A 21539-nucleotide genomic window follows, 5' to 3' on the forward strand; every position below is an offset into this window, starting at 1 on the left:
TCAGTCTTTTAGTAAACGTTAGACATTCTTGATGTTGCTACCAATATCATTATGTGCCACATAATTGCTTGGATATCCAGTCAGCCTTGTTATTTGACAGGCAACAATTACACAGTGCAACTCTTATCATCCTCATGTACTGAAACACTGCTCATCCAGTGTTTAGAGACAGCTCAAACACAGTGTTATCCACCACATTGAGACTCAACAACTGCTGTGAGACCACGAAGACTCCCTACAGATCATTTGAAGACCTCAAAGCAGGAATTCCAACACATTGCTTGGAATTATTCATCCATCAAGCAGCAACTGGTGATTGCTATCACATTTGGTCTTGAAGAAAGCAGCAGGGGATGGGTGCCCTTGCAGGAACTATTGTGCACTCAACAACGGCACCGTACAATACCTACTCAATCCCTCTCTTGCAGGATTTTTCTAGTTTCCACTATGGAAATCGTATATTTTTGAAAATCAATCTTGTGAGAGCATATAACCAAATCCTGGTCAAACCTGCAGATATTCCAAAACTAGCAATCACTACACCTTTCAGTTATTTGAATGTCTTTTGGTCTACAGAATACCACACGGACATTCCAATGTTTTATTGATACTGTAAAATGTGTGTTGTCTTTTTGTCAAAGCATATATCAACGGTTTAGCAAATAATTCTGAAGAAGAACATGAAAAGTATTTGTTTTTCCAATGTTTGGTTGAGTCTGGCATTATTAACCTCAACAGGTGTGTATACTGAGTTACATTGTTATCATTCCTCGGACCCATCATCAGTGAGGAGGGAATGCACCTGCTCCCTGAGGAAGTAGAGTCCTTTGTGGAATTTTCAGCACCTATATCATTGAGGAATCTGCCTGAATTTCTGGGTTTGATAAATTTTTGTAGGAGTTTCATTCCTTCCTGCAAACACTAGCATCTAGCATTTTCCTCCCTCAATATCCCTCTCACCCCATATACAGTGTAGGGGGGTTGCTCTATGTGTTCTATGTGACCAGCTTTTGTTCAGGTGGGCAAGTATAACCCCTCACACATTGTTTCACTTTTTAATGACAAGGTCACTAAGAGAAGAGTATTATAAGAGATATACAATGGGTTCATGACCAGGAATTGAAACTACAGTCATCTTGTTCATCATTGTGCTTTTGAAATCTATTTCTTTTACCTGTCAAATTCACCTTAGATAAATTGATTTTAATCTAGAAAACCAGTTAGTTTTATAAGTTCAGCAACTTAGTTCAACATGTGTATATATTTGTGATACCTTTAAAATATATAGAAACTAACCTAGACAGAGTTATGAGTAACTCAAGGAATAGAAACTGGCTGTGTTGTCCAGAAGAGAAGAATATATTATTAAATCTGAAGAATGTTTGCAATGAGAAAAATACAATCACAGAGAAATACGTTTGAAAATTATATTTGGAATTTTGAAAAGACATTCAAGGGAAAGAACTTTGTAACTAATTATAACAGGCAACGAAATTTTGTTAATTAAAATGAACATCGAAACAGCACAAATCTACCAAATTGCAAAGCATCTTTTAGATTCTGTCAAAGGAAACAACAACACCAGATGGAGCAAGCGAAACACAGGAAAGAACAATAGAACAAACACACCTGTAAAGGGGCTTACTTTTGCATCAACTCCACAAAATACAAATCTCAATAAAACCAAAGATAGCATTACAACACTGTGGTAGTAGAACAGGTAACAGTAAATGTGCAGATGTGGTGCAGTGTACTAATATGGTGCACCAGTCTAGTGTAAGAGTTTGATATTGTAGAGGGTGTGTCTGGTGTTGTATGTTGTTTCATTAATAAAATTATATATATCTCTACTTTAGTGTTTGTTGTGGAATTAGGTTTTATTTCACTTCTTAAATTTCCTCTTCTTCCACCATCACCCCCGCCTCCCACCAATATGACAACCACAGCAACCTTAACCACACACTCTACCACCATCACAACTGTATCCCCTCCTCTTCTTTATGTAAATACCCCTCCCCTCTGCTCTTCTTATCTTCACCTTTCTTTTAATCTTCATCATCTTACATCCCCAACAACTACCTTCTTAATCTGTCAAGAAATTCCTTCCACCAATCCCCTTTCCCTCCCACCAACCCTTACTGTAATTACTGCCACCATATCTACAACCATCCATACCATAACACTACTATTCTTGCCCACCCCACAACACTGTCTTCATTAACATAACACCACCACTACCACCACCACCACCACCACCACCACCGCAAATACCTCCCCACTGTCACCCCCCTACCAAATATCACCATCCTCTTACATCAATCATAACATGACAAACAGACACCTGAAACTTTTCTTACTGATTGGTCAGTTCACATCAGTTTAGCCAGTCCGGCCAGATCAATGTCTCAAATTTTAAACTGATTATCACCCACCACCGACACCACCATCACCACCTGTTTCACTGCCCCCCCCCATCTCTTGTCATTGCATTTGTGTTGGCTCCTCTCTGGATAACGTAGTAAAAATATAGGCTTTATGAATGGCTGGGACATATCGACTGTCCCCTCTCAATGAAGGTGACGAGACCCTAAATTTTGCCAGTCTCTTAAGGAAGCTCCCTGGCTCTAGAGGACCCACAAGCACAGAACTATGGGCCGTCTGTTGGCAGAGTGTGAAGATCTTAGGAGAGGTTAACAAACTTGGTGATTTTTTCCAAACACTTTGTATCACGCCTTTAACCCTTGCCTTTGAACTGGACACTGGTTACCTGCGGCTTCTCGATTTGTATGTAGGTGAGTAAAACTAATGATTCAGCTCTACAAATGTCATTGTATGTCCATTATTTCTTGACCTTCACATCATATACAACACTGTCCACCACTGTCCACTGTTGTTTTACTAATACCATTGCACCACCACTCCCGCCTTAACTACCATCACAATAACCTCATAATATAGATGTGTCAATGGAAATGTGCTTATGAGTCGGTATGATGTGTGTGTGTGTGTGTGTTTATGTGTGTGATAGTTTACAAAAGGGCATTGGGAAGGGCATCCAGCTGTAGAAACCAGGCCAAATCAGACAAGGGAGCCTGGTGCAGCTCTGCAGTTTGTCAGTTCTGGTCAAACCATCTGACCGATACCAGTATGGAAAGCGAATGGTAAAGGCTGATGATGATGATGATGATGATGATGATGTGTGAACATGTCTGGCCATGAGAAAATATTACTTAAGAAACAGGTAAGGGTTGGTGACAGGAAGGACATCCAGCCAAAAAAAATCTACCTCAATAAAACTTCATCAGAAGGATGAACAGTAAAAGGATGATGATGATGATGATGACGATGACGATGACGACGACGACGATGATGATAATGATGATGATGATGGCGGTGATGATGATCATGGCAGTGATGATGATGATGATGATGATGGTGATGATGATGTCTTGTGTACAGTCATACATAACATACTCACATGCACACACACACACACACACACACACACACACGTAATGTTACCAGTAAAAACTGTGTGAAAGTCTCTTCTGAGTCCAGTCATTTCAACAGAAGAACTGGAATGAGATGAAATAAGGTCAGCGGAGGTCAAGACACAGAGGTCAGAGGAAGTGAAAGAAAGGAAAGTAGCTCTTAACATAATTAAAATCAGACCCCCCGAACCCACCCAGCATTCTGTGTATGTAACAAACCAAGGGTGGTTAAGGGGTGTAGGTGGTGGCAGGGGAACTGGTAATGTGTGTGTATGTGTGTATGTGTGCATGTGTGTGTGTTTGTGGTAGACATGTTCAAACATGTTCTTAAGAAGTAGTTTTTTTCTGGCAAGTTTTTCCCTATCTATCTATCTATCTATCTATCTATCTATCTATCTATCTATCTATCTACCTATCTATCTATCTATCTATCTATCTATCTATCTGTCTATCTATCTATCTATCTATCTATCTATCTATCTATCTATCTATCTATCTATCTATCTGTCTTTCATTCTATCTATTTGTCTGTTAGTCTGTCTATGTATGTATGTATGTATGTGTGTATGTATGTATGTGTGTATGTATGTATGTGTGTAAGTATGTAAGTATATATGTATGTATGTATCTGTCTGTCTGTCTCTCAAGCACACACACACTCATACACACAAACTTTTATACACACATACATACACACACCTAATAGAGAGTGAGAGAGAGAGAGAGGAAATGTGAAATAAATGTTTGTGCATATGTATGTATGGATGCCTATGGGTATGTATATACATGCATTTATATGTATATATATAAATATATGTATGTGTATACCTCCACCCCCACCCCATCCACTCCCTTTGGTGAGCAAAAACATTCCATCCTTGACCATCCTGTCTTTTGGCAGATAACATCTACAATGTTCAATGTTTCCTTTATATGAAGCAGTAGGGATTTTGGCTGTTATTTCTTGCAGGTCGAAGGATCTCCACATAGAGGTTCCCTTCTTGACTTGTATTGTTGTTGTTGTTGGTTGTGATGATGATAGTGGTGGTCATGGTGGTAGTAGTAGTAGTAGCAGTAGAGGTGGTGATGGTGTTGGTGTTGGTGGTGGTGGTGGTGTTATTAATAGGGTACTTACTGGTAATGACTGTACTGGTTGCTAAGGCCAGCTTGGTCACTGTTTTGTGTGCATAGGTGTGTGTGTGTGTGTGTGTGTGAGTATGTTTGTGTGTAGTCATAGCTGTCTGTGTGTACATGTATGAGTATGTGAGTGAGTCAGTGTGTGTGTGTATGTGAATGCATTTATGTGCATGTGTGTGTGTGTGCATATGTGCAGGTGTGTGTGTGCATATGTGCATGGGAGTTATCTATGCTTCAATGTTTATATGTGTTCATGTGTGCTTCCGGATGAATAAAATGGAGAATTACTTTGGATAATGAGAGAGAGAGAGAGAGAGAAAGCCACTGTCGATAATGTATTCCCAGATGGGATGGTCATGGTGAGAATATTTTGATCACATGTGATCCTCATTAGGAATGACCTGGGGTTATACAACAACAGCAAGGAAGCAGAGCACTCAAAGACATTGGTCATGCATGCACACCACACATACCCACAAGCACTTAACAAACCACACACACACACACCACTCACACAAGCACACACACACACACACACACACACACAAGCACCACACCTTCAAGATTATTTCTCAAGTATTTTATTCAGTCTTAAGTAAGATGTCTTACTGAAAGGTAAGGAAGTAACGTTGCTATAACTCCTTCTGTGTTTCCATCATATATACATATATGAATGTGTGTATATATATTGTATATGTGTGTATATATTAGATAAGTGTGTATATATTGCGTATGTGCCTATGTCTTAGTGTTGCAGGGTATATTTTGCATCTGGGGAACTGAAATTTTACATAGGGGTTTTTATTTTCAGGGATAAGTTCATATGTTAAGTTATTTTTCCTGGTACCTTCTATAAACCTCGGTAAGGCCAGATATTGCCACAGGAGTTATGTATGTCTCTACGTAGATGTGTGTATATGTTTATGAATGAATATATACGTGTGTGTGTGTGTGTGTGTGTGTGTGTATTAAGAAGAAGTAGGTAGTCGAAACAAATAAAAACTATTTATTTAGCCATTTTGTCCTTTTCAGGGAATCATTCCTCATGAGTCCCTGAAGGAATGGAAGCACTAAATAAATAGTTTTCATCCAAGTCTTGACTACCATCTTTTTCTTAATATATATAAAACCTGTACACCACTTCACACAATTTATACCTCTCTCTCTATCTCTCTCACTCTGTATCTATCTATCTATCTATCTATCTATCTATCTATCTATCTATCTATCTATATATATATATATATATATATATATATATATATATATATATATATATATATATATACTTTACTAATAACACTGCAATGGCATTAAAAATACTGTCTCTCAGAGTTTCACATTCCCCAAAAACAGTCCGACGAACAGGAACATGAAACTCTGAGTAACAGCTTTTGTTATATTTCTGCTGCTTTTAAATAAAGAATATATGTATGTATATATATATATATATATGTATGTATATATGGGGTGTGGGTGTGTTACTATCTGTTTCTCTCTCTCTGTGTCTTGTCATTGTGTGATAGTTGTAAACACAAATAGAATTGTAAGAGAAACAATGTTCTTTATTTCCTTTCTTTTGTATAAACATATTGGGCCATGGGGAAATATTCCTTTACTTCTTGGAAGAAGGTGAGGGTTTGGCAACAGGGAAGGCATCCAGCTGTAGAAAATCTGCCGCAACAAATTCTGTCCGATTCATGTGAGAATGCAAAAGTGGATGATGATGATGATGGCAACAACAACGATGATGATGATGATCCCTTAAACATCCATAAGTTTTGGCATAATCACTGGTAGACATCTTTTAGTTATCCTTTCTTTCTTTCTTTTTTACCTTACAGACCCAGATGTGAAGTTTGTACCCCCAGAATATGAGACACAAGGAAACAGCGACAGGGTGAGTAGTTCTTTGAGGATGGAAAGTGGATGCATGGAGGTTGTCATTGCTGTTGACACCGATGATGATGATGATGGTGGTGATGATGATGAAGATGATGATAACGACGACGATGACGACAATGTTGATGATGGTGATGACGATGATTGATGATAAAGATGATGATGATTGATGATAAAGATGATGATGATGACGATGATGACAGTAAGAATGATGACGATGGTGATGATGATGATGATGACAATGCTGACGAAAATGGTGATGATGATGATCCTTATAATTGTCGTTTATCAATCATTCCCTCCAAATCTCAGAGATTTTCATCATGAGTCAATGAGGGAGCCTGAGCATGGTCATTAGACCTGCTAGAAATGGCAAGCAAATCTCCATCAAAATCATAATCCATTATTTTAAAAATAGATTCGTTGAATAGTATGTTCTTGGGTTAGAATCCCCTAGCAAAAAATTGGGATGGTCATGGCTGGAATGCCTCTGATCAGGACTGACCTAGGCCTAAAGAACAACAACAATAACTATCACCATGACAATTTCCATTTCCACCACCACCACCGCCACCACCGCCACCACCACCACCACCACCATCACCACCACCACCACCACCGCCGCCGCCACCACCGCCACCGCCACCACCACCACCACCACTGCCACCCCCACCGCCGCCACGCCCACCGCCACCACGCCCACCGCCACCACCATCACCCCCATCGCCACCGCCACCCCCACCACCGCCGCCACCACCACCACCACCACCGCCGCCGCCGCCGCCACCGCCACCGCCACCACCGCCACCACCACCACCGCCACCGCCACCACCACCACAATCACCACCACCACCACCACACCACCACCACCATCACCGAAAACGTTTTGCTATGGATTCTAACTTTTCTTCCTCTCTGTTTCTTCTCTCCCCCTCTCCACTTCTGCCAGTCCCACCTCTATTCCTTAGGCAAGACTCTTCTCTCAGCCAAGCCCCATCCACCAAGAGAAACGAGTGACACCTACAACGCTCTACTGACCAGGCTGACATCCCGTGCCCCAGAGGATCGACCCAGCGTGGAGGAGGTGGAACGAGTTTGTTTGGAGGCACTTGGAGGTGAGGACCCCTTAGCCATCTGTCTGAAGTTGTTCAACAGAGCAGGGGACAGTGATCTACAGCAGCAGCAGCAGCAGCAACGCTATTCAGGTGCAGGAAGTTCCTATATCAAGTTTGCACTTTCTCATCTACTTTTTTAGACTGTGTGTGCATGTGTGTGCATGCAAGTGTGTGTGTGCATGTGTGTGCATGCATGCGTGTGTGTGTGTGTACTCACATGTATATATTTATATGTACATACATTCATATACATTCACATATATAAATGTTTTTTTTTATTATTTCCAGGTGTCCATGATAATTGTGTTGTGTTTCCTGAGAACATAAAGCAAGAATTATCCAAAGCTGATTTTTTGAAACTGGCACCAAATGATGTAAAACTCTCAGCCCTCAAAGACACCAAACTGGCAGAAGAATACCACCATGGATGTTCTTCTAAAGAAGGAATTGAAAGTTGCAGGCAATTAGAACCTTTTGTAGATAGTTGTTCACAGATAAGATCACTCCCTCTGGAATCTGGATTACCATTTACCAAAGTGGAATGCTCTGTTGGAAAATCTGTTGCTGAAGTAAAACCAGTCAGCCGTGACAGAGTTGCTGATTTCTCTTGTGTTGAAATTTGTGGATTGAAGGAAAGTAACCGAGAATCCACAGAGTGTGAAGACAAACAGAATTCGGTCCAGGAAGAAACCCTGAGAAAGGGAGATATTCTACTGAATTTCTCAAAGAACCAAGTCAACAACAAGAGTAAGGGTCATGCAATAAAGGTGGACAGTTTTAAGGAGAGACATGGAAAGACTTTTGAAGAAGTTCCTTCCCAAAGTGAACATTATAAAATTTATAATCCAGATATTGTTCTTGGTTCAATGTCGGGCGTAGAAGCAGAAGACATTGTGAGTGGTGACACGAGTAATGAGGCTGATGATGGTGATGTTGATAATGAAGATGATGATGTCACAACAGAAAGAATCAAAAGTTGTGAAGGGTCAGTCTTTAATAACAACATTCTAACTCAACAAGATCTTGCAACCGATTTCCTGCCCAATGACACAGAAACACATGGGAACATTTCCTCAATTGGCAAACAGATTTTGGCGAATGACGACTGTAGCAATTTAGATGAAGGTTCTGCTGTGGAACTTACCCGTCTCAGTAATGCCGACCGAAGTGTTCTCTGGAATTTCGAAGAGGGCAAAGTAAACCTTGTCGATCTCATCCTTGGAGATAATGGTGAGAATGAGTCAATTAAGAGAGACAACCCTAGAATAGAACTAAAGAGGACATTTAACAAAGAAACCAATATTTCTACAAGTGGAAACACTTCAAGAATTATGAGTGGAGAATCTCAGACATTTTCTGTCACATCTGGAACCAGTGTTACTCAAGAAGCAACAAGTATTATGTCTGGTGTCAGCCTTAATCTTCAGACAACCATTCTTTCTGGTACAAACTTCATCAATGAATCATTCGACAAGAATTCTGAGTTTCAAAATACTTTGCAGCTGATGTGCACAACTGAAGGAATTAAAGTCACTGAAGACAGAGAAATGGCAAGTGGAGAGAATTGCAGAAGGCAGAGCAGCACTGACAGCGAGCATGAGGACGAGGATGATGGGGGAAAAGATGATAACAACGAGTCTCTGTTGGAAGAGATGCAGGATCCAACACACATCACAGCAGAACAGGCCCAGGAGAAATTAAGAAACATTGCTCAGACCAAGGTAAATGTTGTCATCATCATCGTTGTCATCATCGTTGTCATCATCGTCGTTGTCTTCTCCACCACCACCACTTGTCCCTTTTTTGTATTGTCTGTCTGGATGTTTTGTTGTCCCTTTTTTGTATCATCTAACTGTCTGGATGTTTTGCGTTCTTGTATCATTTTTGGTATTCCTTTATATATATATATATATATATATATATATATATATATATATATGTATATATAATAAGTCTATGTATATGTGTGTGTTTGTGTTGCTTGTTGTAGGTGATTACACTGCAGGACATCATCGACGTCAGTGGATTGTACTTTGATGAGATTGAAATCTGGGCCTTGTGCAGAGAAGCTATTCAGTCTTTGCAGAATAGCCCAAACATTGGTGAGTAGATTCTCTATGTCTCAACCAGGGAATTCAGCATTCGTTCCTCCTCCCCTAACCTTACAACTCCTCCTACTCCTCCACCCACCCTGCCCCCCTATCACTCAGCAACCTAACACCTACCTCTTCTCCTCCTCTTCCTGACCAGTCCTCCTCCTCCTCTCTCATACCCTTCCCCTCTCCAGTACCACTCATCCTCTGCCATCACTACAACTCACTCTCTCCTTCTTTCTTTCCTACTCTCTCCTCCCACTTTTGATTGCCACCACCATCATCATTTAACGTCCATTGTCCATGCTGGCATGGGTTGGACGGTTTGACCAGGGCTGGCCCGCTGGAAGGCTGCATTTTGCATTGATGATTGTCGGGTGAAGAATTGCAGGTAACAACTCCATAGTTCTGGGTTTCGATTTCATTCTTCTTCTTTAACAGAGTCGTTAGCACAATGGACAAAAGGCTTGGCAGCATTCTTCCAGCATTTTACGTTCTGAGTTCAAATTCTGGTGAGGCTGACTTTGCTCTTTGTCCTATTGAGATTGATGAAATAAGTACCAGTTATGCACTGGAGTTGATGTAATCAACTAGTCCTCTCCGCCAAAATTTCAGGCCTTATGCCTATAGCAGAAAGGATCATTATTATTGTTGTTGTTGTTGTTCTAACTATATTGTCTTACTTGCAGTGTTATATGATGAACTGGACATGGTTGGGCTGCAGCCAGATGGACATATGGCGTTCACTGACCAACAAAGGATCACACAAGAGTATAGCAAAGATACGGCGATCAACGAGAAGGTAATAGTGTTTGATTCTGTTGGCCAATGTTCGTGAAGAGATTGGCGCTTGTCATCAGTTGTACCTGCTGGAGATGCGCACAGAGCAATGAAACTGCTCTGCTGCTCTTGTCCAGTGCCCAAGCATTGCTGACTTGTGGGTTTTGTCTTGAACCCCTGCTGTCACGTGTAGGATGGATCTGGCCATTGGTTGAGTCCATTAGGAAAATGTGGGTCAACATGGAAGTGGTGCCTTCCAGCAATTTTGTTGAAAGATGAGTGAAATTGGCAAAAATAGTCTGAGTGGACAGGACTACTCTGAGTATGTAACTCTAGATTGAATGAAGAGGATGAGGAGCAGGCTTTTGTACATAGAGTTGTTCTAGAAATGTTTAAGAAACCATAAGGAAATTATGCGTTTGTTTTAAAATTTGTGATTACATAGAAAGTATTTTGCGTAGGATATGGGCAGTTCCCATGTGCACTATCTTTTGAATATCTGCCATTTTGGTGTTTCCTGGTATCTGAGCTAGGTAGCAATCAGCCCCTTTTTCTATCATTCCCAGGGAACCTATGACAACAGGTATTGTTTTAGTCTTCAAGTTGCACATTTTGCTAATTTCTATTTCAAGATCTTTATACTTGCTCAGTTTTTGGTAGGTCTTGACAGGTAGGTCTTATTATTATTATTATTATTATTATTATTATTATTATAATTATTATTATTATTACTATTATCATTATTATTATTATTATTATATGCTTTTAACAGATCCCACTAGAGTAAGTTAAATAATATGTATCTTGGTTTAACAAGAAGTGACCCTTTCACAGAGACCACTCTGTTGCAAGCATTCTAAGTAGGTCACCAGTCTAAAGACAACCCCTAAAGTAATAACGTCTGTGCTATAATTTCTTTCTCCCTCTCCCACCACCAGTCAACATTAGGCCCTGCATCATGGAATCACAAGAGCAACTCTCCCTCCTCTAAGCCATTGACTTAGAATTCCCCCATCCATTCTACTTGAATGTCTAAAGTTCTCAGATGTTGTTAAAACCTTTACTTTCAGCTGAACGTTGCTGTCCGCAGTGTTGGTGTGATGCTGTGCCGAGCTGGTGGATCAAAGTGCTCAACATCAATAGCAGAGTTGAATATGTCTGATGACATCACAGATCTGATTGGCAGTATGACCCTTTCTCAGCCGCAAGAAACAGTGTCGTTTGAAGAGTTGTGTCAGGTATTGTCAGTTAATAAACAATCTAAGGTGGTGGTGGTTCTTAACCTTTGTAATATACAGGCCAGATCTCAAACCTGGATCTTTTTTAGGGGACCACATCAAAAAAGGGGAAAAAAGAGCCAATTAAAGAAAAAATTATCATAAGCGCAGGCGTGGCTGTGTGGTAAGAAGCTTGCCTCCGAACCACATGGTTCTGGGTTCAGTCCCACTGTGTGGCACCTTGGGCAAGTGTCTTCTGCTATTGCCTCGAGCCAAACAAAGCCTTGTGAGTGGATTTGGTAGACAGAAACTTAGAGAAGCCTGTCGTATATGTATGTATATATTTATGTGTGTGTCTTTGTGTCTGTGTTTGTCCCCCCACCATCTCTTGACAACCGATGTTGGCATGTTTATATATGTATGTATGTATAAATTTAAATAATAAGGGTGAAAAATTGAATATTAATTTCATTAATATCAATTTAAAACCAGTGGCCTAGCAAATTGAAAAATCTGAAGATTCATAAAAATTATATTACATACATTCTTCAGAACAATCTTTTCTTAGTGGTCAGACCATATGGGGTCTACATCTAGCATAATGGATGTCCACTTAGTGGTCATCCCTCTTATATGTATGTATATGTATATTTACACACACACACACACACACACACACACAAACTCTGTCTCACTCTAGTTTTACATCTCCTTCTCACCCCACCCAACAAATTCACCCATTAATCTACTGATGCGTTTTGCTGTAAAGATTTGCTAAACTGCAATATTGTGTCTTATTTCTCTTCTATTTCACCAACAACAATATACTCTGTGACTGTAATGACCACCACCACAACAATGGACACTCCAAACTACCACCACCACTATGACCACCAAAAATCCAAGAAATGCGAAGACCATGAAAGAACTGCGATGTATACGTCTGAGAATATCTGCCAGAGTCTTTATGAAGAATGTTGGCACAAATTGGCAGTGAGTTACTTTGATATTGCTTTGATGAATCCGTTCGGGTAGGAGAGCTGCTAGTATACATACATACATACATATATATATATATATATATTGCTGCTTGTCAAAACGAGCAGGAATCCTCCCTACACCAGATGATTGATGAGGAGACACTCGACCCCCTAGGACCTGTGCTGGTCAAGGAGAGGTCAGTCCTTTATTTAGGGTTTGACCTACATTACTGACCATAGTCTATGTAACAGAGAATTTCCTATCTCTTGCTCTTTTTTGTGTCAGTGAGACCAAGGGGCAACACAGTCTTTTGTGTCGGTCGTGACCAAGAGCAGCACTTTCCTCGGCTGCAAGAAAGATGATGCCACCTTTATCCTTTCTTCCTTTCTAGTCAACACCGTGCATTCCTTACTCTTTCACTCTCTACTGACAGATAACCTTTTTCTATACAATCAACTACTAACCAGCAAGCCATCACTAGAATTGCTACTGTCTCTTTAACAACCTGTCAGGCAAACAAACGAATATATGTAAATAATATTTCTTTCTTCTTGGTGTTGAATCTTCGATGTATACTGGTTACTCTGACGCGAGAACCTTCAAGCGTTACATCTAAATGTCACATTTGGTGGTGGGCTACATCATATCGAACTGATATGGCACATCCCATCCAGCCCGCTACAGTTGCATCAAAAAAGACAGGTAGGCAGCGAGATAAATAGGTAAATATACAGGTAGACAGATAGCTTGATAGCTTGGTAGGGGTTGTTGTAGAAATAGGGAGCTGAGATAGGTAGACAGATAAACGCATCATTTTTTTGTATCATTAATATTTGAGTTTCACTTCAGATGAAAATTGAAGAAGATGGCGCCAGCTCTGAAGAAGATTTTGCAAGTAATGGAGATCTAAATGATGCTAACTCTGACAAATCAGTTAAAGATACTTCCTTTGATAATGGTTCAGGTGATACACAGAAATCAGCCTTTGTATTCGTGTTAAACCAGCCGGACAAACCCCAAAGTAAGGTCCTCAACAGCGAAAATGTGGACTTTGCTGTCCCCCATGCCTTCAGGTCAGTGGCTACTCATTTCAAACCAATAGTCGTGAATTCAGAAAGATTCCCTGCCATTGGTGAGGAGGAAGAAACAGGTGTGATGCTGGAAGCCCCATCATCACAAGAGACTTCTCAAAGAAAAAGACATTCAACTTCTCCAGTTCTTACCCCAGGTCAGCGTGTTGTTGAGAAACTGAGACAACTGGAGCAAGTTTACACCAAACGGTACCCTAGGGCGACCTCATTTGGGTCCAGACCCCAAAAGACACTTGGTAAGATTGATTATATGTGTAGAACACAGAGACACACACACACCTTATTCTTATTTGAAAAAATTGTGTTTAATATGATTTCTGAACCATATAAAATTTTCCAAACTCTCTTTACTTACCATTCAGAAGAGAACCTGTATGTATGCATGTATATGTGTATGTTTTTGAAATGTTGCTATTTTGCTCTGTTGCTATTTTTGTGGTACATTTGTTAATTTGTTACAAAGTGGAAAGAAAGAAATGATGAAAGAAGCAGGAAGCATCATTAGAGTTTCTTTTTCGTTTTTATTTAGAGTCAAAAGCAACCAAAGTCGAGAATGTTCCACCAGGTGAGGCGGCTGGAAGAGGAGACTTATGTTTGTCCCAGAGATTTGATATGGAACAACTTGCTGAAATGATTCTGAACAAACTCCAAGATCAAAAGACAACAAGTTGCAAACCGATTCTGCCACCGAAGATGTCTGAATATCAGGCGTTGGCCTATGACAACCAGCAGCTGCCCGTAGTGATGGTTCCAGCTCAAAATCTTACCATGACAATGGGTCCTCCATTGGTCCCTGCTTGTGAAACTAATCATGGAGAGGTGGCCAGGTGTGGCTTTAATAAAATCAAGTCCCCTCAGTCAATGGCTTGCCTTCAATGTGGCACTCAGTCTGCTAGTTCCATTTCGGTTTCTTCTTCTCCTTCTTCCACCATATCGTCTGCTTTACCAAATTTCTCAGAGACTCCGACAAGTAACCAATCGAAATATTCTTGCTCCGACAATGACGGGAAGGAAATGGCAGTGGATTCTTGCAACTGTGGCAGATCAAAGCAAACCCTGAAACTACAGAGCAACACAAGCAGCAACAGCAGCAGCAGTTGCTGTCAGTTGTGTCTCGATGAAAAGCAAATCCTGTTTCCCCAACAATCTCAGTGTGAAGAACTCTCAAGGAATTTCGATGGGTTTCTTGGCCATAAACTTCATTTTCAAGAACAGAACTTTGATGGCGCTAATGGGGAATGTTTAAAGACCTCCTGGCAGCAGAGTGATCAACTACAACAAAAGCAACATCAGCGATATCTTCCCCACCCCTGCACCCACCACCAACGCCACCAACAACAACAACAACAAGAAAAGCTGCATCAACAACACCAAAATCATTGTCAAGAACAGAAGCTGCAAAAACAATGTCAGAATGAGGAATACCAACAACAACAACAACAACAACAACAACAACAACAACGATGTCTGCATTCGCCTCCTTCTTCTCTCCTTCCTTCTCCACACCACCAACACCACCACCACCACCACCACCACAACCATCATCATCAACAGCAGCAACAACAAGATGAACCAAACCAATTAGAAGATTGCTACCAGCAGCAGCAGCAGCAGCAGCAGCAGCAGCAGCAGCAGCAGCAGCAGCAGCAGCAGCAGCAGCAGCAGCAGCAGCAGCAGCAGCAGCAGCAGCAGCAGCAGCTTCTTTATCAATGTCACTACCTTCAGCAACACCAACGACTCCATCATTGTCATCATCATCATCATCATAATAGTCATTATTCTCACCACCAGCTACAGACTCCTCAGCAACACCACCAGCAACAGATGAATGATAGCCCCTTAATCAACAGCTCCGAAATCAATGAGAAAAACAACAACAACAACAACAACAGTAAGAATAGAAGTAGTTGCAGCAATGAAAAGTTTCCAACAGGTGACAGAAGAGAGTCCACATGTGGCGTCCACCATCAACAAAATGCAACAGAGAGTCAGAACGTTCATGTGGCATCAATTGTGAATCCACGCATCAGTGACAATGATGACGACAACAGCAACAATGACAACAACAAAAATGGTTCTGTGATGAGAATATTTGATGACTGGAACCAGCCCAATGTCTGTGAGAAGAGCTGTTGCAATGGTGGCATAAATGTCTGCAATGAAGATCTGCATTTCAATGGCAAAGCTTTGGAATGTGATGGTTCGTCTGACCATGCTGTCGACTGCTTGAAATGTCAACTCGATCGAATTCTTTGTTCTTTACAGAAGACGTGTTTCCACTGCAAGAAGATGCAAAGCTGTGGCAGACATATTGCTGGGCATCAACAACCTTGGAAGGAATTCAATGAATGCTGTGAAAAGAATCTAAATGGTTCTTATATCCACAGAGAAAACAATCCAAGCAATAGGTCACACCAAATTCTTTCTCCTGTGTCATTGGTTGACTGTCAAACCCAGAATGAGTACAAAATGAGTTCAAGGAATGAATGCAGCATTAAAAGACACTTAGGTCGTTCTTCTGTCTGTGCAAAACAAATTTCTGAAGAAACTGTTCTAGATGCTGACATCACAGGAATGGCTAGGTGTCCCTGCCTGAAAGGGTCCATGCCAAATATCAGTTATGAAGGGTCTCCATTCAAAGATGAATCTAAAGAAGTCAGCAAAAATCCTTGTTCAAAAGAAACTCCATTATGTGCCCAGTGTGAAAGAATTCCAAATATTTCCACTCCATTCATATCTCCCAGGAACGAGTGTCAAGGCGCTAAAGAAAATGGAGGGCAAATTGAACTTTGGCAGCAAGCTGATATCAGTGAGAAAAAGCAGAACAGCAGCCGAGAGGACCAATCAAAGATGTCAGAAGTGTTTGGAACTTATTGTAGAGCAGACAAAATAGTTGCCAAGCAACTGAGCTTGGTTTACAAAATCATGGATTTACTCCAACCAAAGTCAGCTTCAAATTCAGCTGTTAACGAAGAATCAGACCGTTTTCTAATAAGTGAGTACTTCTTTAATCTACCACAGAGCCATTCTCTTCCCATCCATCTCCTGACCAGTTTCTGTCTATTAATTCTGGCTTTGTAATAGTGATTTGTGTATGGTTTCTATAAGCAATTTTTTATGTTTTGTGTCGAATTTTATGAAATATCCATCTCCCTCTTGTATTTTCCTTCCAAATGACATTTTGTTGTGTCTGATGCAACATTGTTGAAAAGCCTCATGTTGTAGATGCATGATGAGCTAATATGAGAGTGTTCTGTTGGTCTGTTCAGTGTAACAGTTATTGTCCTGAAGTTTGCAACTTCCTGTATTACAGTCAAATTTATGGATTATATTGGTCCTCCACAGATGGTTCCGTGATGTGTGCATGTGTCATGTGTGTGTGTGTGCATGTGCCTGTGTGTGCACGTGTTGTGTGTGTATGTGTATGCATGTCATGTGTGTGTGTGTGTGTGTGTGTGTGTGTGTGTGTTAATTTCTTTTGCTTTCACTGTTGGTGACATTCTTGTTGATATTGTGATGCTGTTGTTCACCAGGTGCAGGGATCGGTAGTTTAAAAGGTTTACCAAAAGACAAGTTCCGGTTAAGTGTTGCCACAATGTATCCTAAACAACAGTGGGAACAGCAATGCTTGGAAGCGGTCTTTGATCTCATCAATGGAGACTCAACCCTGAAGGAGGAACCAAGGTAAGCAATGGACAAACACGAGAGAACAAAGTCTACGTGTGAACACAGCCTTTGCGCTCTTTACATATATATTATTATACATTATTATATATATTATATATACACCCCACCAGATACACACACACACACACATATCTGTCTATATATCTGTCTATATATATATATATATATATATATATATATATATATATATTTTGAATTTAATTCATGGACCCCCAGTACTACCTTTGTGGACCACCAGGGGTCCACAGACCCAAGGTTGGGAACCACCGCACTAAACTATCACTAATAATATATATTTACAAAAACACAGAAATTATAAACGTTTTTATTATCAAAAAACTATAAATTTGTAAACAGATGAAAAAGTTGATTTGAGAGCAAAAATGAAAGTTGTAAACAAGTTTTGGTTGTATTGGCCAAATGAATACAAGCTTCTGTGTGTGTGTGTGTGTGTTTTGTTCACGTATGTGTATCTGTATATGTGTGTATGCATGTGTACACATGTGTTTCTTTGTATGTGTGTGTGTGTGTATACATGTATGTGTATGTGTGAGTGTATATGTAAAATTGAAATATGTATGAATAATCAAAGTGTATGTTCTTCTCTCCAGGTGGAATGAGGACTTGTCCCAGCAGGCAGACCAGGAATCGTCTGGAAAGTGGCATCTGTTTGATAGTCTTGAAATGACCAGCCACCAAACTCAGAGGAATTTTTATACTCATTCATCAAACAAAGACCATAAGATGGAACCTCAACCAAGAGAGACAAAATCCACACAAAACGTCTCCTTGGAATCTGTCGGGCAACATAGGAATCTGTCAGGTGAAAACTGTGAACATTTTACAGATATAAGTATTCTCAAGAATTTTGCTTATGATGAAGACGTCTGTTGTGACCAGGGGGAAGTTGTGTACCTGAGATCAGATCCTGTAAATATGAAGGCTTTTCAGAAGCAGGAACTGATTGAGAACCCTCAAAAGATCTTTCAATACGGGTTGAAGAGGGAAACATCAATGAGTTATGATACTGATGATGATGATGACAATGGTGATGGTGGTGATGATGGTGGAGGTGGAGGTGGAGGTGGAGGTAGTGGTGGTAGTGGTGGTCTAGAAGGTGTTAAGAGAAATTTTGGAGAAGATGACCCTAAAGGTATGTTCCAGCCTGATCCTTTTCACACCAGAAAGTTTGATAATCCTGGACCAACAGGAGATATTCAATATCTACAAGGTCTAATGGAGACTTCAGATAGGTGCTTGGATCAAGGAATGGATTATACCAATCCAGAAAACCAAGGATCAAAAGAAGAAATTGAAGATGATTTAAGTTACAAGCTTTACATCAGGGATAACTTTTTAGAGAGATCTGAATCCGGTGAGTGTTCCTTTGGGAAACATGAATTCCAAGAGATCCTGTTGTCTGACACCTCTCAGGAAGACAAGAAAGTGATAGAAGCAATCCTTGAATCTGGTGCCAGTACCAAAAATGCTGAAGACACAGCAGAAGGAGTTGATATCCAGAAATTCATGCTCCCAGAAGGATCTGTTGAAGATATACCACAACAATATAAGCTTGATGTTGGAGGTTCTAATTGCAATAAAGAAGTGAACAGGAGTGATGAGTCAAAGACATCAGAGCAGAGAAGAAAAGTTCCACCAAATGAATATCAACCCGGGAAGGATTGGAAATTGGACCAATGTTTGTTAGATGGAAATGTGAAAACCGTGGAACTTAATGATCCTAATTTAATGACAATGATGCAAGATGATGATGATGATGATGACAATGTGCAACGTACTGGGAATGTCTTGGAGACAACGAATCTACCAGCAAAAGAATCACAGGGTTTCACAGAGTTTTACAGACCTATCACAAGAAATAGGTGGTCTATGCTGAAGGACTATGCTGAAAGTGACAGCAGAGTTATTTACCATTCTGCAGACTTGATGAATTTCTCAAACAACATGGAAGTCAAACAATTCCTGAATGATATTGTATGTTGATTTTTACTTTTTGATTTTTAAAAAAAATATATTTTATTATTTTTTAAATTTTTGTTTTTGTTTTATAAATCATTCTAATTTTTATTGCTTGTGGTGACACCTTAAGGTTGTAGAACACCAGAAACTTTGATATTCAAACATTCAAACCCTCTACTTGTCATGTCCCCAGGGGTTGATAAGATAAATTGATAGTCATGCACTGGGGTTGATTGCATCGTGGTAATTTTATCACATTCTTGTGTAAAATCTCCTTCAGCAAAATTCACTCTTCCAAAAGCATTTCAATCAAGCCCACAAGTTGCGCTGTCCATCAGGCCCACAAGTTGCGCTGTCCACCACTTGGGTTTAAGGTTAGAAGTTAAGGTTAGGATCAAGGTTAGATTTAAGGTTAAGGTGAAGGCCATATGATATTTGTATTTGATTTGTGTCCGTTTGTTCATTGAAGGACAAATCTGATGCCGAGTCTTGGAAGACCAAATTGTCAACCGTTCAACAACAGGTGATGCTGAAGAGTAAGGAACAGCAGAAGATGTGCAGGTTTTACCTCAAAATCAAGACAAAGGCTGCATGGAGTAAAAGTAAACTTCAGTTTATTATAATAACATTTCTTTCTGATGTTTTGTAGTGGTTTTGGGGTATTCTAAGTGTTATGTGCAGGAGATTTGTAGAACGCTTGTGATGTGATATACATATATACATACATACATATATATATATATATATATATATATATATATATATATATATATATGTATATATATATATATATATATATATATATATATATATATATATATATATATATATATATATATAGATATATATATGTATATATATATATATATATATACATACATATAAGAGGAATGACCACTAGGTGGACTCCTAATATGCTAAAGGTAGACCCCATATGGTCTGACCACTAAGAAAAGAATTTTAGTGTTTATGCTGCCAGAACGTTTCTTGTGTTTCAGGTGAATGGCAGCAGATGTCAAGAGTTTGGAATGATGTGAAGGAGAGCAGCAACACTTTGAGCTGTTACAAAGTTTGCCGAAACCATTTAGAGGTGAGTCTTTTACACACACACACACACACACACACACACACACACACACACACATGCAGACACACACACACACATGCACACAGACACACATATGCACACACATGCACACATGCACACACACGCACGCACACACACACACACATTTTGATTCTCTATCCAATATGGATGAAGGCCTTGACATCACTCATGCGTCTGGTTCATCTGTGAGTAACTGATAATTCAGTTAAAGACATAAGCCATTCTATTCTACACAAGACAGACAAGATTAGAACTCAATGCTTCTGCTCCAAAGGCTCTGGACCTTTGTGGTTTCCTCTTCTGTTCAGTTTGGTTTGCTTACCAAATGTGGTGCAGTAGCCAATGCTTTGGAAGCGAAAGGAGACATTAGGGCTGATGCAGCAGAAGTAAGGGAGTAAGTCAGTGACAGATTGGGTCTAAAAATATTGATTGCCAGGAGATTAAGGGAGCCCACCCACAACTACTATACTATCACTTAATTTTTTTTGTTAAAAGTATTCTTTTCAACTGCTTACAAACACAGCCAGGCTGAAATAATGCATTCTTCCAGAAGTGAATTAAAAATTCTCAAACCTGAGGGGATGGGCCCTTTAGATACTAACATGGGCTCCCATATATGGATTCTAATGGCCCAGGGGTCCACTTGCCATCGGTCAAGCTGGCAACCTGGCCAGTCCGTCACTGGAGGAAGTGACTTCACATAATGAGCAACCAGCACAAACAGACGTTTGTGAGAAGTTCTTGTGTTGTGTACACTTCTGGCCAGGAGGTTTGGGTCAGCGCGTGCAAAGGGTTACACAACAATTCTAGTCAGAGTTTTTTGAGTAGTTTTTCCTTTTTGCTGTCGTTTTACCAACTCTAGGTAAATGTTTTTTTTCCTCTTTCATAATGATAATTTTAACCATGTAGTGGCACTAAATCACATGATGCAGCTAAACTATGAAGTAGATTTAAACC

The 21539-nt window shown here is 40.0% G+C and overlaps 1 protein-coding gene across 3 annotated transcripts in view; it reads left to right on the plus strand.

Annotated features, from left to right (window-relative positions):
- The first annotated feature begins 2464 nt into the window (after positions 1-2464).
- LOC106868609 (uncharacterized) overlaps positions 2465-21539 on the plus strand; it is a 28341-nt gene continuing 9266 nt past the window's right edge. The window contains exons 1-14 of one of the 3 annotated variants that reach the window (XM_089362904.1): positions 2465-2792; positions 6473-6528; positions 7480-7735; positions 7934-9366; positions 9636-9747; positions 10428-10540; positions 11589-11756; positions 12642-12728; positions 13566-14043; positions 14337-16802; positions 17341-17491; positions 18106-19489; positions 19944-20076; positions 20473-20564. In XM_089362904.1, coding sequence (XP_089219030.1) covers positions 2540-2792; positions 6473-6528; positions 7480-7735; positions 7934-9366; positions 9636-9747; positions 10428-10540; positions 11589-11756; positions 12642-12728; positions 13566-14043; positions 14337-16802; positions 17341-17491; positions 18106-19489; positions 19944-20076; positions 20473-20564 — 7182 coding nt within the window. In that variant the 5' untranslated portion in view covers positions 2465-2539. Of the gene's footprint in view, positions 2793-4693; positions 5244-6472; positions 6529-7479; positions 7736-7933; positions 9367-9635; positions 9748-10427; positions 10541-11588; positions 11757-12641; positions 12729-13565; positions 14044-14336; positions 16803-17340; positions 17492-18105; positions 19490-19943; positions 20077-20472; positions 20565-21539 lie in introns of those variants that run through there. The other 2 variants (XM_089362905.1, XM_089362906.1) reach the window with 2 other exon arrangements.

The sequence above is a fragment of the Octopus bimaculoides genome, chromosome 14, assembly GCF_046866305.1.
Source record: "Octopus bimaculoides isolate indiv1 chromosome 14, ASM4686630v1, whole genome shotgun sequence".
In the NCBI taxonomy this organism is placed as follows: domain Eukaryota; kingdom Metazoa; phylum Mollusca; class Cephalopoda; order Octopoda; family Octopodidae; genus Octopus; species Octopus bimaculoides.